The 17,963-nt window shown below is 45.4% G+C and overlaps 1 protein-coding gene across 6 annotated transcripts in view; it reads right to left on the bottom strand.

The window, feature by feature from the left end:
• LOC133165482 (opsin-3-like) overlaps positions 1-17,963 on the bottom strand; it is a 76,227-nt gene that overhangs the window by 17,063 nt on the left and 41,201 nt on the right. For 3 of the 6 annotated variants that reach the window (XM_061295164.1, XM_061295166.1, XM_061295165.1), the window contains exon 3: positions 6,281-6,514. In XM_061295164.1, the coding sequence (XP_061151148.1) occupies positions 6,281-6,514 (234 nt within the window). Of the gene's footprint in view, positions 1-646; positions 2,015-2,647; positions 3,690-4,545; positions 4,622-6,280; positions 6,515-17,963 lie in introns of those variants that run through there. The other 3 variants (XR_009717606.1, XM_061295167.1, XM_061295168.1) reach the window with 3 other exon arrangements.

The raw sequence follows: 17,963 nt of genomic DNA, 5'->3' as shown, positions 1-17,963 counted from the left end.
GGGGAAATATATTGTTTTGAGTAAAATAAGAAAATAAAAATAAGAACCCAACTGAGTCCATACAAGAAATATCAACAGCCACATTTGCATTTGCCCTTTGACCTTCATTCACAATAACTGTATTTACATTACATTGAAAGTATTGAATAAAACATTCGCACATCGTAGACAACACACGAACTCTAAATAATACCGTAATTTTCGGACTATAAATCGCGGGTTTTTTCATAGTTTGGGTGGGGGGGCGATTTATACTCAGGAGCGACTTATATATGGTTTTTTTTCAAAAATTAAAAAAAAAAAAAAAAAAGAAGTGAAACCGCGATAAACGAACTGCAATGTAGCAAGGGATTAGTGTAATTTCAATTTCAAGTGACGTCAGCAGCGCGACGTCGCGTCAGCAGCAGCTCCGTCGAGTCAATCTCTGTCCTTTATGTAAACAAGCGTCAGCAGCGCGTCAGCAGCGCGTCAGCAGCGCGTCAGCAGCGCGTCAGCAGCGCGTCAGCAGCGCGTCAGCAGCGCGTCAGCAGCGCGTCAGCAGCGCGTCAGCAGCGCGTCAGCAGCGCGTCAGCAGCGCGTCAGCAGCGCGTCAGCAGCGCGTCAGCAGCGCGTCAGCAGCGCGATGTCGCGTCAGCAGCGCGGCGGTTGTTTACATAAAGGACAAAGATTGACTCGACGGAGCTCTCTTTCACTTCCGTGGATTGAAGTCGGGGGCCGGCGCTCGGCCGGGTGGCTGTCCAGGGATGGTGGATGGGGCTCGGACAATGCTTTTACGCACGCCCGCTCCTACTCTACCGAGCTGTCTTTCACCTCTGTGGATGGAAGTGGAGGGCCGGCGCTCAGCCGGGTGGCTGTCTGGGGACGGTGGATGGGGCTCGGTCATGGCTTTTACGCACGCCCGGTCCTATTCTATGGAGCTCTCTTCCACTTCCGTGGCTGGAAGTCCACGCCGCCACACGCCTGTAAGTTTGTTTTGTTAAATAAAGAGCCGTTTACCAAACCCACGTCTTTCCTTGAACTTTGTTAACGCTACAATATAGTTATATAGTAGATCTGTGGAATAACGACGAGGCTGACGTCAGGGCGCACGCGCGGCATTGTTGACAAAGGATTTAATGATTTAGAGTGCACAGATGGTTTGATAACATTATTGCTTACTATATAATAGTTATTTGATATATAATTCATATATTGTTATATGGGCCTGTGGAATATTTTGAAGTGCAAGAGCCGTCAGCGGCGCGCACGCATTGTTGACAAAGGACGATTGATGGATTTAATGAATTGGAGTGACGCAGATGGTTTTATTAACGTGTTATTTATGTAATAATTTTTTTAATAACTCTGAATTTTACGTCAGGGCCGTTCTCAGCTCTTAGTTTGTGTTTATGTCACGTTCGCATACCTATCGTTTAGCCTGTTGTTGCTCGTTCATGACTGTTCTTAGTGTTGGATTTTGTCGAATAAATTGCCCCCCAAAATGCGACTTATACTCCGGAGCGACTTATGTATGTTTTTTTTACTTTTTTGGGCATTTTATGGCTGATGCGACTTATACTCCGGAGCGACTTATAGTCCAAAAATTACGGTAAATGAATGACTGAATTCTTAGATGCTCTGTACCGTCACAAACAAACCTGGATGACTTGACCCTGACCTTATCAAATATTTGCTGGATGTGAGCAGTATATTTCTATAAGCAAGGCATTGGTCCCATTTGCCTGGCTGTCAATAACCTGCAGTTCGTCTAAGAATAGAGGAAAGCAACGATTCTCCCAATACACTGACGAGGCTCAGTCGACCAAGTCAAGTCAAGTTTATTTGTATAGCCCTAAATCACAAGCAGTCTCAAAGGGCTTCACGTAGACAAAAATTGACAATTATTCTCAAAGCATCCCCTGATCTTAAGCTCCCAAAAAACCAAGGACAAACTGAAAAAAACCCTGTCAGGGGAAAATGAGAAACCTTGAGAAGGGACCACAGATGGAAGGATCCCCCTTTCAGGATCACCAGGCTGCAATGGATGTAGAGAGGGCACAAATAATACATAATATGAAAATCAATGAAAAAGTGGAAGAAATAGAAGGGGTTGAATTGTGCCAACACACACGTACGCATGCGAGGGCGATAAGGTCAAATAAACGGAGAAGACAGGCACGGGAACATGAATCATGTTATAATTGTAACATTCCTAAAAATAAAATAGATTTATTATTTAGACTTGATTTGTTTTCCAGCTGATTTTGTGAATCATTACCCATCCAAACCAAATGATGTCAAATGTAGCTGAGATTCTCAAAATAGACATACAGTTGCAAATAAATAGCCTGTATAGGTCTATCCTCCTTCGGTATATTCAGTGGGAATTTTCCAAAGGATGTGCGCTAATCTTTGCCGCAGAATAGATTCCATATCCTCCAGTGGTCTGATAGTTATTAAGATGCTGACAGTCACTTGAGTGCGGTTTAGATAATCTAAATCAGGCGTCTCAAACTCCAGTCCTCGGGGGCTGCATTCCTACATGTTTTCCAAGTTTCCCTCGTTAAACAGACCTGATTCAAATGATCAGTTCATCCTCACGTTCTGCAAGAGCCTGATAATCGAATCAGGTGTGTTTAACGAGGGAAACTTGGAAAACATGCAGGAATGCGGCCCCCGAGGTCTGAGTTTGAGACCCCTGATCTAAATGAAGTGATTCCATGCTTTGTTTATGGGCATTACTATGATAATTGGATGATTTGATTTGCGTCCATAAACAGTGAGATGGAATAGCATTCCGGAACTGAAAAACGTGAATCGATATGTTTTGAGCACAAACTGTTTTAGAGCCACATGCAAGAATATATGAAGGAAAGCATTCTTCCTTTTGGTCAGGATGTAATTGGTATCGTGTGTGTTGTACATGTACATGAGCCTGAAATTTCAGACGCATCAGATTTCCGGACAGTTGAGTTTGATGTTTTCATATAGCACAAAAGCTGCTTGTCTTAAATGACAATAAGTTAACTTCCCCGACGACTGAGTAGGAGGATCCTTATATTGTAATATGCATCGTATTGATTTTTTTCAGGCACCAGTTGATCTAAATATAGTGGAGTCCTCTCACGTGAAATAGTCTTGAAGAGCTACAGTACAACCGTGTTTTGGAAAACACTATATATCAATACAAAAATATATAGGGATGTTTGGAATTGTGTTTTTGGAATAAGATATTTTTTTGTACGTATTAAAAATGAGGCTGCTTAATGTGCACGGGTCTGTAAGGTCTCAGAAAGGGGCGGCAACTTCAAACGCTGCCCTAATAACCTCAAGATTGTTCCAAATTGTCAAGCTGGCTGTGAGCTGTGACGGTTTGCAAGATGTTCCAGATGGGCAGATAGTTAATTAGGCATCAGTAATGTTTCATCTGGACGTTATTCACTCCAGTGCTTTTCTGTCTCTGCAACTTTGTCAATGACATGCAAAACACCGTTTGTTGACGGGAATCAAAAAGAGTATAGAGCGAAAACATACCCACAGGTCCACGGTATGAGTTCCTGTTCCCGGTGGCCTAGTTGGCACTATTGGCGCCACTGACGGGTGATGGGAGAATCGCACGCCAGCTGTTTCTTGTATCTGTACAGCATTTTTAGTCTTCAACTCGCCTCAACTCACAGTTTCCATAGTAACGGGCTGGGAGGAATTGAAGACTGAAAATGACATACAGGACATTGGAGTGTTCCCATCAGGCTGTCACAAGTTGGTAAATGTGTTTGGTTATAATTTCCAGTGAGGTTTTCTATTTGTAGCTGAGCGGAGGTCTTGTGTTTAAAGATAGAAACGAGATAAAACTGCTTCGTATCAGATCTGGAACACGTCGATTTCAACAATGCAAAGAAATTAACACAAAAGTCATCATGAAATAAAATAAAGTATGTTAAAATAAATATATTTTGTGAAAATGCAATCTAATTCAACTCTAGTTTCCTCGTGCACCTGGTGAGAGTGTTGACATACCGTATTTATTCTAATTATCGCCCAGGGCGATAATATGTATATTTTCCTTATGTAGTATGCAATACCTGCATCTCACTGGTGTTCTTAACACTAGAACAGCGGCTGTTTTGATCTACCTCTAACAGCGGGTGCGTCAATTGACGCTCCATCGATGCGACACGTTACCGTCGCACATCACATGTTGCGCACGTCATATTATCGCAATCGTCTTGTTCGAGCGCACGCCCCAATAACGTAATTGTGTGAGGATATTGTCGCGGAGTGACGAGTGTAATTGTATCATAGTTTATGGAGAAAAACAATTTAAAGGGACATTCGACGTGCTGTCGAATCAGCCATGTTTAAACTTGCGCAATGACGTCGGCATGCGGTCGTGGAGGAAAACGTAAGTTTTGGGGGGAATTTTTAGCAGCATGGGCGATAATTAGAGGTATCAATGTTTTTTATTTATGTCATCGCTAACACACACTGGGCGATTGTTAGAATATGGGCGATAATTAGAATAAATAGGGTACTTCAGATTTACTATAGTGCACTCCAACAGTGTACCTGCTGTGTGTCAATATCAGATGCTGAGAGGCTCCATTTAATACACTTGTGTTGGACACCAGGGGATGAGAATGTCCTGGAAATGTAAGCCGCAGTTAAGGCATCCAGACATAACCGTTATACAATACCTGACCTCAAACTTCAACACTACTTTGACATGCTTGGCAATGTTGCTCATTAAAGATTATTTAATTTCTCCAAAGACTTACAATAGACTAAACTAACACAGTTCTTGTATAAACATTAATACTCTTAGTTGGCCATGAGGTTTCCAGACTGTGGAATGGAATAAAAGATCGACAAGAAAAATGACATGGCTTGAATACAAAAGCGTGTTAACCCGTTATATGCTCGTGTTCAATCCGATGTGGTTAATCACCAACTAGTCATTCCAAGGCATATTGTTCAAAATAATTTGCAAGTCCAACAATCACGCATAAGTGATAAGTGATGCATAAGTGGGTAAAAAATGACTTGGTGAGTTTTTTTGTTATTTAATATCTTTATAATAAAAGTTATCTTTTCATCTTCCAGGTATTCCTCAAAAAGCATGTTTTTAACATAATGTCATTTACATTTTTAACTTACCTTTTACGTATACATATTAAGAAATTGTAGTTAGAAAAATGTCACCAAAGAAAAATTGATGGCCTTGTGCATCTAAGGGTTTTAAACTAGTTTGAAACCCTAGTCTGAAACCCTGATCCTAGTTTGAAACCCTAACTCTAGCTTTAAACCCTATTTTGAAACCGAAACCCTACTATGAAACCCTAACCTATGGGTGTCCAAACTACGGCCAAACTGCGCGTTTGACGTCCGATTAGCACCCCCGGAAGAGAAGCGAATGCGCAGCTTTTGACGTCCCGTTAGCACCCCCCCCCCCCCCCGGGGAAGAGAAGCGAAAAAAGATATTGGCCCCCGGGCCCCTTCACGTTACTTTGAAACCCCAGTTTGAAACCCTAACCCTAGCTTTAAAGCCTACTTTGAGGCCCTAACCCTAGTATGAGACCCTACTTTGAAACCCTAGCCCTAGTTTGAAACCCTACTTTGAAACCTAACCCTAGCTTTAAACCCGACTTTGAAACCCTAACCCTAGTATGAAACCCTAACCCTAGTTTTAAACCCTAACCCCATTCTATTCTGTTCTATTCCAGTATAGAAGAGTAGAGCACAATATCCCTAAGTAATTCATAAAGAAAAAACTGTTTTCTTTTAAGTAATCAACCACACTGTCTTGAGTGGGCATCGAGACCCGCTGAGAGTGTTTATAATAACATGCTATTGTTAATTGTACTGCAGGTGTCCCCCATGGTTTAGATGCCACCACTTGCAGTGAGAAATTAATTAGAAATATATAACTGTGTTTATATTTAGATAGGATGCTACTTAGAGCCTTTATCAGACTTTACCACTTTATGTTGCCCTCTGATCTGTAAAGAACAACTATGGGGACGAAGAAAATATTATTGTATATATTTTCTAGTAAACGGTGTAATTTAGAATCCAATAGATTCCCTAAAGTGGAATCCCATGTTAAAAGCCATGCAAGAAAAGAAAGAAATTAAACTGCCATTGTCTATTATATCACACAAGTTTGTCACATCTCAAAGGATTTTACCATAACTGGTGATGCCTGATAATCTAAAGTTTAGGTCCAGACTAATCAAAGTAGGGTCTGAATGGCTGCAGACCATGCATTCAATAACAAATTAGTAGATAAACGGACCTCCCTTACCTGTTTATTCATGAAGACATATATGACCGGGTTGATGACTGTGCTCGTCTTTGCCAGAACGGAAGGTATAATGCTCGCTTCGGGCGTGACAAAGCCAGGTGGTCCGAAAGTGGCCAGCAGCGCCATGACTCCGTAAGGCAACCAGCACATAAGGTAGCAGATTACCATGATCACCACCATGAACAAGACTCGCTGCTCCCGTTTCCTGCTCATCGACGAATTGATCCCACTCACCTGTAGACAGCAAGGTAGGAAAGGAAAAATTGGTCTCAGGCAGTGGCAGTTTCCACAATCCTGATCTGTCCTTGCAGTGTCATCAGGATTTCCCATTGTGTTATTGACATGGAGCCCCCAACAAGCCTTCCACCCGCAACATCGCCTGATTTGCCTCACAGAATAAGGCATCACGTGTTTAGAGGATATGAGGTGGAGACACAGGGCCTTTCATAAGCACATGAAGATAATGTTATCAGGTTTATAGGTTCTTGAGAACCAGGAACCTTATGACGGACGACAGGATCAAGAAGTGCATCAAGAAAAAATAACTATCATTGAGGGAAGGGGTAGAGGCATCTGAAAATGTCATTTTTTCTGGTTATCCTCTCTGGATTGCTGGGAGAGCTTCACAACACATACATATACCGTAATTTTCGGACTATAAGTCGCGTTTTTTTCATAGTTTGGGGGGAGGGGTGACCTATAATAAGGAGCGACTTCTGTGTTTTTTTTTCAAAAATGTTAAAAAAAAAAAAAAAGTGAAACCGCGATGTAGCAAGGAATTACTGTAATTTGATTTTCAAGTGACGTCGGCAGCGCGACGCGGCGTGGCGCAGCGGTTGTTTACAAAAAGGACAAATGATTGATCACGGGATGATGAAGATGACGAAGGTACTACCGGCATCATTAGCGGCTTTGTTTCTAAGTGACACGGTGGACGAAGAGTTTGAAGGATTTAAGGATTTGGAGTGACACAAAAGGTTTGAAAAACTATTATGGCTTTTACGCACGCCCGGTCCTACTCGACGGAGCTCTCTTTCACCTCCGTGGATGGAAGTCTGGGGCTGGCGCTCGGACGGGTGGCTGTCCGGGGACGGTGGATGGGGCTCGCACACAACTCTTACGCACGCCCGGTCCTACTCTACGGAGCTCTCTTTAACCTCCGTGGATGGAAGTCTGGGGCCGGCGCTCGGCCGGGTGGCTGCTCGGTCATGACTTTTACGCCCGGTCCTATTCTATGGATCTCTCTTCCACCTCCATGGCTGGAAGTGCACGCCGCCACATGCCTGGAAGTTTGTTTTGTTAAATGAAGAGCCGTTTACCAAACCCACGTCTTTCCTTGTACTTTGTTAACGCTACTATATAGTTACATACCGTAATTTTCGGACTAAAAGTCGCACTGGAGTATAAGTCGCACCAGCCATAAAATGCCCAAAAAAGCGAAAAAAACAACATATATAAGTCGCTCCGGAGTATAAGTCGCATTTTGGGGGGCAATTTATTCGACAAAATCCAACACCAAGAACAGTCATGAACGAGCAACAACAGGCTAAATGATAGCTAAAATAAAGAGCCTCTTTACCAAACCCACGTCTTTCCTTGAACTTTGTTAACGCTACAATATAGTTATATAGTAGATCTGTGGAATAACGACGAGGCTGACGTCAGGCGCACGCGCGGCGATGTTGACAAAGGACGAGGAATTTGATCGGTGGATTTAAGATTTAGAGTGCACAGATGGTTTGATAATATTATCGCTTGTATAATAGTTATTTGACATCTATTTTATATATCGTTATATGGGCCTGTGGAATATTTTGAAGTGCAAGCGCCGTCAGCGGCGCGTACCCATTGTTGACAAAGGACGATCGATGGATTTAATGAATTGGAGTGACAGATGGTTTTATAAACGTGTCATTTATTTAATCGTTTTTTTTAACAACTCTGAATGTTACGTCAGGCCCGTTCTCAGCTCTTCGTTTGTGTTTATGTCACGTTAGCATACCTATCGTTTAGCCCAATGGTTCCCAAACTTTCGCAGGTTGGCGCCCCCTTGGCTCCCCAGTGAATTCCTAGCGCCCCCACACACACAGACACATATGGAAACAAACACCTCTTTCTTGATATTTGGTATGCTGCAATTTGAAAAGAGAAACGTTAAACACAAATGTGTATTTTACAAATAAAACCCAATTTAGTAAACCAATTTATTTTTTAGCAGTTTTAACTGTTTCAGCAACATAGAATGGTAAATAAACATTCCACCAGTAACCTTCATTGTCTCACACTTAATATTAATGGGATGGATGTGCTTGGTGCAGGGACATAAGCTTCTCAACATCAGGCTGGAACTCACTAAGAAGAAGTTGTAGATCCCCGCGGTCAGTAATTTTCAGTCGTTTTTGTTTTCAGTCAAACAAACGTAGACTTTGCACGTAGACTGCCGCCCCCCTACCGCGCCTTTCTTCCTCACCGCCCCCCCAGATTTTTCCACCGCCCCCAGGGGGGCGGTACCGCCCACTTTGGGAACCACTGGTTTAGCCTGTTGTTGCTCGTTCATGTCTGTTCTTGGTGTTGGATTTTGTCGAATAAACCTCCCCCCAAAATGCGATTTATACTCCGGAGCGATTTATATACGTTTTTTTTCTTTTTTTATTGTGCATTTTATGGCTAATGCTAATGCGATATTCCGGAGCGACCTTTATTTCGAAAATTACGGTAATAATATAATAAAGCCACACATGAACCAGGAAGACAAAGATTTCATTTTGTATATGGATACTGGAAGACAAGACCCTGTAAGCTAAGCTTGTGTAAGTATGTTTAGGAACTTTTCTCACATAATGCATTATTCAGTTTGCCCCCCACTGACCGAGTTGCTTTAAATTGCTCGTTTCTGTTGATTCCCTTACTGTCAATCATTCTGTAACATTAACATAAGATATAGTGTACCACCTGATTCTTTTTTTTTTTTTTATTACTGCGACACACAATGGAAGTCCATTTCCAGTCCTAATCAAAAATTACAATCAAAACGTACAGTCCATAGAATGTCTTTGTTTTTTTCTCATCTTTGAGATAATTTTCTCGAAAAAAATAAGGCACGAGTATCAGGGAATGAATGGCGTGCAAAGAACTGTGGATGCTTGGGCTAATCATCAACATGACAATTAAAACTCTTGTTGTTGGTTTGAACATATTTCCTAAATTTTGCTGTTAGTCATCCATCCATCCATCCATCCATCCATCCATCCATCCATCCATCCATCCATCCATCCATCTTCTTCCGCTTATCCGGGGTCGGGTCACGGGGGCAGCAGCTTTAGGAGGGACTCCCAGACTTCCCTCTCCCCGGCCACTTCATCCAGCTCATCCCGGGGGATCCCAAGGCGTTCCCAGGCCAGCTGAGAGACATAGTCTCTCCAGCGCATCCTGGGTCATCCCCGGGGTCTCCTACCGGTAGGACATGCCCGGAACACCTCTCCAGGGAGGCGTCCAGGAGGCATCCTGATGAGATGCCCGAGCCACCTCATCTGGCTCCTCTCAACGTGGAGGAGCAGGGGCTCTACTCTGAGTCTCTCCCGGATGACCGAGCTTCTTACTTTATCTCTAAGGGAGAGCCCGGACACCCTGCGGAGGAAACTCATTTCGGCCGCTTGTATCCTGGATCTCGTTCTTTCGGTCACGATCCATAGCTCGTGACCATAGGTGAGGGTAGGAGCATAGATCGACCGGTAAATCGAGAGCTTTGCCTTTTGGCTCAGCGCTCTCTTTACCACGACGGACCGGTACAGAGTCTGCATTACTGCCGACGGTGCACCGATCCGCCTGTCGATCTTGCGCTCCATCCTGCCCTCACTCGTGAACAAGACCCCAAGATACTTGAACTCCTCCACTTGGGGCAGGATCTCATCCCCGATCCGGAGAGGGCATTCCACCCTTTTCCGGGCGAGGACCATGGACTCGGATTTGGAGGTGCTAACCCTCATCCCGACCGCTTCACACTCGGCTGCGAACCGCTCCAGTGAGAGCTGGAGATCACGGCCTGAAGAAGCCAACAGCACCACGTCATCTGCAAAAAGCAGAGACGCGATGCTGAGGTCCCCAAACCGGGCACCCTCAACGCCTCGGCTGCGCCTAGAAATTCTGTCCATAAAAATTATGAACAGAATCGGTGACAAAGGGCAGCCTTGGCGGAGTCCAACCCTCACTGGGAATGAATCCGACTTATTGCCGGAAATGCGGACCAAACTCTGGCATCGGTGATACAGGGACCGAACCGTCCTCATCAGTTGGCTCGGCACCCCGTACCCCCGAAGCACCCTCCACAGAACCTTCCGAGGGACACGGTCAAACGCCTTCTCCAAGTCCACAAAACACATGTGGACTGGTTGGGTGAACTCCCATGCACCCTCGAGGATCCTGCTGAGGGTGTAGAGCTGGTCCACTGTTTCACGGCCAGGACAAAAGCCACACTGCTCATCCTGAATCCGAGGTTCAACCTCTGTCGGACCCTCCTCTCCAGCACCCCTGAATAGACCTTACCAGGGAGGCTGAGGAGTGTGATTCATTTCGTAATTTAATTTTTCATTGTAACTAATTAGTTGTACCATGATCTTGCTTCTCTCGTGACACTACATAACCTCAATGACAAAAATTCACAGACAAATGAAAAAGATGCAAAATAAATACTAAATGATTGCAATCAGAAAGGTTATTTGATGAACGGAGCAAATTTATTAAGTGTCTTTTCTGATGAGGAAACACTTTCATATGCTGAGCAGTAGGGGTGTAAATCGTGGGTTTTATCAATACAAAGAACTACGATACGATATTTGCCGATATCTTAAAGCCTGCTGCGATTCATTCACGATATATCGCGATATAGTGCTCTACGATCGATTTTTTTTTTAAATAAAAAATATAGAACAATATCCTGATTTATAACAATTCATACGCAAAATCAACAAGGTACTGCAAACTCTTTATTTCGGAAATTACAAGAGTATTGTAGTATACAAAGTGCTTATTTTAACACTGAACTTTGATGTCGTGTTTTTTCTTTAAATGTGCGGTGAGATTTGTGGTCCCTGAATATTTGATCACCGCATGGCAGGATTTACAAACTGCACGTGTCTTGTCCGTTGAGCCATCTTTTCTTTGCAATCCAAAGTGCTTCCAAACGAATGACTTGAAGCCTAAAGGGGAGCAAATTTCCTCGTCTTTTTGGACACTAGCTATAGCACCAGCCCAGGAGCCGCGTACTAGTTGTCGACTCCCCTTTCACGTGCCTGCTCTGCTCACAACACAACAATGCCGCGCGCACTGCTCCCGGAAAGAGGAAGCGAGCAACAATGAACTGGATTTCAAAATAAAGTCGCGTCTAATGTCCGAGGTCAAACACGGCGATATAAATCGATGTTTACGTTTAGCATCGATGCCAATAAATCGTAGAGCGTTATATCGATTAATCGATGTGTATCGATGAATCGTTACACCCCTACTGAGCAGCAGTCCCAGAAGAAATTGAAATATTTTACATGTTGCATCTGCGTGAGGACTATATGAGGAACTTTTGTGTCAAAAGGCTGGCTTGGCAACAATAAACTTGTTGATGGACATAATGATGTAAACTTCTAAATATAACAATAGTACACCCTGTTTTAGCTACCAGGGTAAAATGAAGATTATGTGCATGACACTTGCATGCACAAAGATGGCAGAAAGAAAAATTGCAGAATTTTTTGCAGGGGATTCTGTTTTGTCAAAAAAAGACACTTTATTCAGAAAACGGCCCACTCCCCCAACCTTCACAGCCATTGTTTGAATACATTATAGTATATTAAATATCCAATGACTTACATCTTTCTGTCACGTTCCTGCGTCACCTGACTTCCAGCCAAGCCCTAATCGAGGAATTGCTAGCACCTGCTACAGCTCGTTAGGTCCCCTACTTAACCTCTCTGTATTCTGCCAGTGGTTGTCAGTTCGTCTACTCACCCTGCCCGTGACACCACTGCCTTTTTTGTCCCCGGAACGATCTCTGTTGCCAACTGCTTTCGTAAACTGACTGACTACGTTTTGATCGCCGCCTGCCCTGACTACTTGCTCGTCCTTCGACCACGCTTCTGATCGCCGCCTGCCTCGACCGCCTGCCTGCCTCCGACTACGCCTACGCGCTGTGCTCTGCTGCTCCGTCACGCCAGCCAGACCGCCGGTCCAGCGTCCCACTTCCCCTTTCCCCCTTTTTCAATAAAGGATCGTGCTGCACTTGGTAGCCCTGTCTCTGTTCCATGACAGAACGAACTGACCAAATATGCTACCAGCGCACGGTCCCTCAGTCCTGGACCGCCTGACCCACACGGACTGGGAGCTTAGCAAGATCACAGAGGCGATGGCGGCATTAACGAGGGTCGTCCAGCAGCAGCAACAGCAGCTCCAGCAGCACCATCAGCTCCACCAAGAACTGGTAGAAGCTCTCAAGGCCCTCAAAGACTTGGCTCCTCTGGCTGCTGCGACCCGATCTGCACAAGCCTTGGCCACGACCGTTCCACTCAGCCCCGCCGATCAGCCCACCATTATGTCCACGCCCCGTCCTGCCTCGGCGCCCAGGCAGCTCGTGGACGTCCCAGAGCCCAGACTCAGCAACCTCGCGAGGTTCGACGGTGATCCCAAGTACGTCCGGGCCAGTTCTACAAACTGCCGTGTCTTGTTTAACCTCCAGCCCGTCACGTTTGCCACGGAACCAGCCAAGGTGGGTTTTGTGCTTACTCACCTGACGGGCGAGGCATGGATGTGGGGAACGGCAGAATATGAGCGGCAGGGACCCGCCTGTTCGACGCCTTCGCAGCTGAGATCTTGCGTGTGTTTGACTTGGGCTCCGCCTCGGAGGACGCCTCCAAGGAACTCATCACGCTGCACCAAGGCAGCAGATTCGTCACCCAGTACGCCATCCAGTTCCAGACGGTGGCGGGTCGTAGCGACTGGAACACCCCGGCTCTCGTCGGCACCTTCCTCCACGGACTGGCGGAGTATATCAAGGACGAGATGGTGTCCTGCGAGTCCCCTCAGACCCTTGTAGAGGCCATGGACCTGGCTTCACGGGTGGATCGGCGGATCCAGTCAAGGCGACGCGAGAAGAGGAGGGTGACTCCGCCCCTCCGTCGCCGTGACATCAGCCAGACACCTCGGGTGTCAGGGAGAGCACCTGTTTTCCCGCCTGACCTGTCGGCCACCAGGGACCCCGTCCACCTAAGTCAGCGCACCTTTACTACTACTCCCACCCAGCCCGACTGGCCGGAACCGATGGAGATAGGACGCACCTCTCTCTCGGCAAAGGAGCGTAGTAGGCGCCTCAGAGATAGGCTTTGCCTGTACTGCGGGGGTGAAGGTCACTGGGTGGCCTCTTGCCAGAAGAGAGCTAAGGGCACCCGCCTAGCAGGTTCCGTTTGGGAACTGTTTGCTTGCCCCCTACCACCTGTCGCGAGTCCCTGCTCCAGACCCGCTCTGCGACTCCAGCCCGTGCCCTTGCCTCTCGGCCCTCCGCTTCTTCGGCCCATGGACAACGGCCGCGAGCCCGGTATCGTCGTCGCCTATGGCCCGGGCCCCTGCTCGGCTGCCGTTGCAATGTCCGCAGCCGGGTTCTACTCCGGCGGGCGTGGCGTTGGGGTCTGACCGGCTTCCTGCTCGAGGTCGTCCGGTAGAGACCCATTTGGTTCCCGTGCCGGCCCCCAGGTCGGCATCTCCCGAAGCCACTGCTGAGGCGGAGGACTGGGCGGTGGTGCCGCCTGCTGACAGTGCTTGGTCGACGTGTTCTGACTGGGACTTGTCGGATTTTTGTTAACACGCGCCTTGGCTTAACCCCCCTCCCGCCCGTCCTCTTGCTCTGGCTCGGGGTTTTTCGGACGTCGGGAGCCGTCCCTTGGGGGGGCGGTTCTGTCACGTTCCTGCGTCACCTGACTTCCAGCCAAGCCCTAATCGAGGAATTGCTAGCACCTGCTACAGCTCGTTAGGTCCCCTACTTAACCTCTCTGTATTCTGCCAGTGGTTGTCAGTTCGTCTACTCACCCTGCCTGTGACACCACTGCCTTTTTTTGTCCCCGGAACGATCTCTGTTGCCAACTGCTTTCGTAAACTGACTGACCACGTTTTGATCGCCGCCTGCCCTGACTACTTGCTCGTTCTTCGACCACGCTTCTGATCGCCGCCTGCCTCCGACTACGACTACGTGCTGTGCTCTGCTGCTCCGCCACGCCAGCCAGACCGCCGGTCCAGCGTCCCACTTCCCCTTTCCCCCTTTTTCAATAAAGGATCGTGCTGCATTTGGTAGCCCTGTCTCTGTTCCGTGACACTTTCTGCCTCAACAGAAGGTGCATTGTCTGTTCTTGAGTCCCTGGCAGTCTGTCATTTATTTGACACGTCAGTAGTGTTGCCTTCTGGGAATAAAATAAAATCTACCTAATCAAGCTGTGCCTAAAAGTTCAACCAAGTAAAGACTGACTTTAAAAAAAAAAATCTATCCATATACAGGAAACCTTTAGTTTGATAACCATAGTCTTAGGGACTTTTGCCAAAAAGCAAGATTAAAAAAGAAAGTGGTACTCCAGTGGCATGCAGTTGTTTTTAAAATGTTGCAAGTCGAGGCAGCTGGCACTGAGATTAAGGGGCTGGAACAAAATTAAAGGTGTACAACAATGCTGTGATTTAACAAGGCACCATGGCACACTTGCTCTTTCGGAGTTAAACATTTAGAGTGAACAAAATGCAAAGTCATCGTTTTTTTTTTTTGATTAAACAGTGACTGTCTTTTTAGAATATTGCAGTGAAGTTTAGAGAAGCAATTAAAGTTGGCACTTGGTTCTGTTCTCATTTAGTATGTCAACCATGATCTGCCTGTGGGAGACCACTGACATTTTTACAAACGCTGTGGAAGAAAGGCAAACACAAATGGGGCAAATTAACTCTTCTCTAAATGGCACTAAGTGGCCACAGTGCCTACATGGACTTTGTTCGCGAAGGTTCTTTAAATTTACTATTTAAACAGTGCTTTTAGTCAGATATGGAAGATTTTTCGGCAACGTCCTGTAGCCTTTGAATCTCAGAACTGTGAGGCAGATGTTCTAAGCAGCCGATATGGTTTAAGAAGGCCTAGGTTCAAATCATTGCGCCAGCACGTCGGGTTTAGCTGAGATTGGTCTACCAAATTTCCCAACATGCTCAGCAAATCTTGAACTTTGTAGGTAATCAGTTGAGTCATACAGTACAGCAGAACAAACATTTACTTTGAACAACACGTTAATCATCCTCGAGAGGCTCTCGGGGATGTGTTCCAAATATGCAAAACATGTTTACAAGCTAATGCTAGTAGACAGACGCCTTCATTTGTTTAGGCCTAGATGCTCACTTTCTCTCCATGTCAGGGGAGTGACTCTTTTCACATCTCACAGCAAGGAAACACGTGGCAGCCGTGTCCGATACAATCCTAACTCACTCTTGTGTTCTTAATGAATTGACATAATCAGTTAATTCCGAGGCACTAACTAATTAGAAGGTTGAAGCGAGTGGTTGCCAGACTGGTGACTGAAAATCACCTCAGTCTTTGGAGGTAGTTATGCACCTCATGCTGCTGCACCACCTGTCCTTCTCTCAATTTCTTTTCAGTTTGTCGCAACACAAAACTGGCTATTCGACCGTGAGGTTGGTGGCAGGCAGCAAAAAAAAAAAATAATAGTATGAGCCAAAGAAGAGAGTCAGGGGAAAAAATAGAGCAGATAGAGTACAGAGAGTGGGACATATCAGATTGGTTGTTTCAAACCAGTGCCGGCTCTACGCATGGGCAAGAGGGGGCAACGGCCCCTCAAAAAGATGTCCTGCCCCCTCGAATCAAACATTTAGAAGTGAAAAATCCACTGATAGAAACACACATTAATCAGCCCCCTCTCTTCTCTCATGTGTGTCGTCACACAGCCTGCTGTCATGATTCCGCGCCTCTCCGTAAACATCCAATCACTGTGAGTATGCAAATGAGGCAAGACGCAGCCAGACTGTGTCAAGTTACAGTCAGCGCGGTAGGAGTTGGAAGAAGCAGTGAAAACTCCACCAAACTCGTCGTAATGACCCATGATATAACTAATGATTAACGACAACTCAAATAATAGTTAATATAACATTCATATTATATGTTTCCCCCCCCCCCCCCGAGAGATTGCCACCTTATTGTGGTCAGGGGGTTTGCGTGCCTCAGTGACCCTAAGAGCAATACCAGCAGAAGCTTTAATCTTCAGGTGGGACACCCAAGCTGGACAGGTCTTAGTGTAGAGGCCTGACAGAGTGCAATCCACTTCTCCAGGTTGAGATCTGGACACACAGCTAACAACTGCCGTGAAGAAAACACTAACAGTGTTAAAAATGTGTAAAAAAAAAAAGAACATGCCCCTTTCACATTTCTGACTGCCCCCTCTTATGTGCATTCCTAGAACCGGCCCTGTTTCAAACATGTGGAGAGGTGCAGCAAGGCGAAAGGAGACCCGGGAGGTGGGTAAGTAAAATTTGATCAAAAGCAAGGCAAAACACATTATTTGCCTCAATTTACATATCAGCAGTTGAGGGCGGGGATGAGACAATGCTTTTATGGAGAAATTGTATCAGAGTATATTTTGAAACAAACCTATCCAACCCTGCCAATGAAGCAACTACAAATGATGTATTCTCATTCTCTAAATTGCCCAAGGGTATGAATGAGAGTGTCAGTGTTTTTTTTTTTTTTATCTGTCAACCGTGATTGTCTAGCGACTCCTCCAAAGTATGCTGCGCCTCTTGCCCAAAGACACACTCACTCATAACCCTAATGACAAACCTTATAGAAAATATAATGAAATGAAACATCCCAGAATCAAGTGTGTTGACTTGAGAGGTTGCGCTGTAACTTCAAACTTCAGTTGCTACATTGCTGTACTCAACAATCTCAACCACTCAAGCTCGGAGACTTTTTTTCCAAAACAGAAAACCTTTAGCTGCTCATTTTAAGCAAGAGTGTCAAACTCATTTTTGTAGTCATAGTTTCCCTCGGAGGGTCATTATGACTGTCAAGGTCTTCTATAGATACATACACGATAGACTACACAACAAACTGATGAATAACTAGTTTTGAAATCAGAGACTAGTAAAAACTGTTAAAATTATTTGAAAAGATGAATGCTAATAGAAATTGCTGTCAATATCTATTTTTAAAAAGTGAAGACAATTTGCAATTTTAGTAATGATCTTTGCGGGCCACATAAAATGATGTGGGGCGGATCGTATCTGCCCCCCGGGCCTTGAGATTCACACCAATGATTTAAAGCAATCAGTACGTATCTCCAGGAAAGATGTTTTCCAGGAAGGCACCGTCAACAGACATGAGAAGTGAGCTCAACCTTCTTGGTGAGATGCAACTAGCTCAAGAGAAAAGGAAAAGGAGATGACAGCATTTTGGACAGCGACGGTCCCTTTTTATGAATACAAGAATAAAAACTTGCTCTGTGGAAAACATGTTCCATATCAAATCTAAATCTCGACAACACTTTGAAAGTTAAGATGCTGCAAGCTATATTCTGCATGTGTCTAATTTGAAAGGACCAAAAAAGGGCGTCGGATAACATCTCTGCATCCAGCGCTCTTGACTGGCACCACCCCCACTTTTCTTATA

This window comes from Syngnathus typhle, linkage group LG13 (genome assembly GCF_033458585.1).
Source record: "Syngnathus typhle isolate RoL2023-S1 ecotype Sweden linkage group LG13, RoL_Styp_1.0, whole genome shotgun sequence".
NCBI classification, from domain to species: Eukaryota; Metazoa; Chordata; class Actinopteri; order Syngnathiformes; family Syngnathidae; genus Syngnathus; species Syngnathus typhle.
Note: the sequence above shows the minus strand (reverse complement) of the source record. Positions and strands in the feature narration are given on the sequence as shown.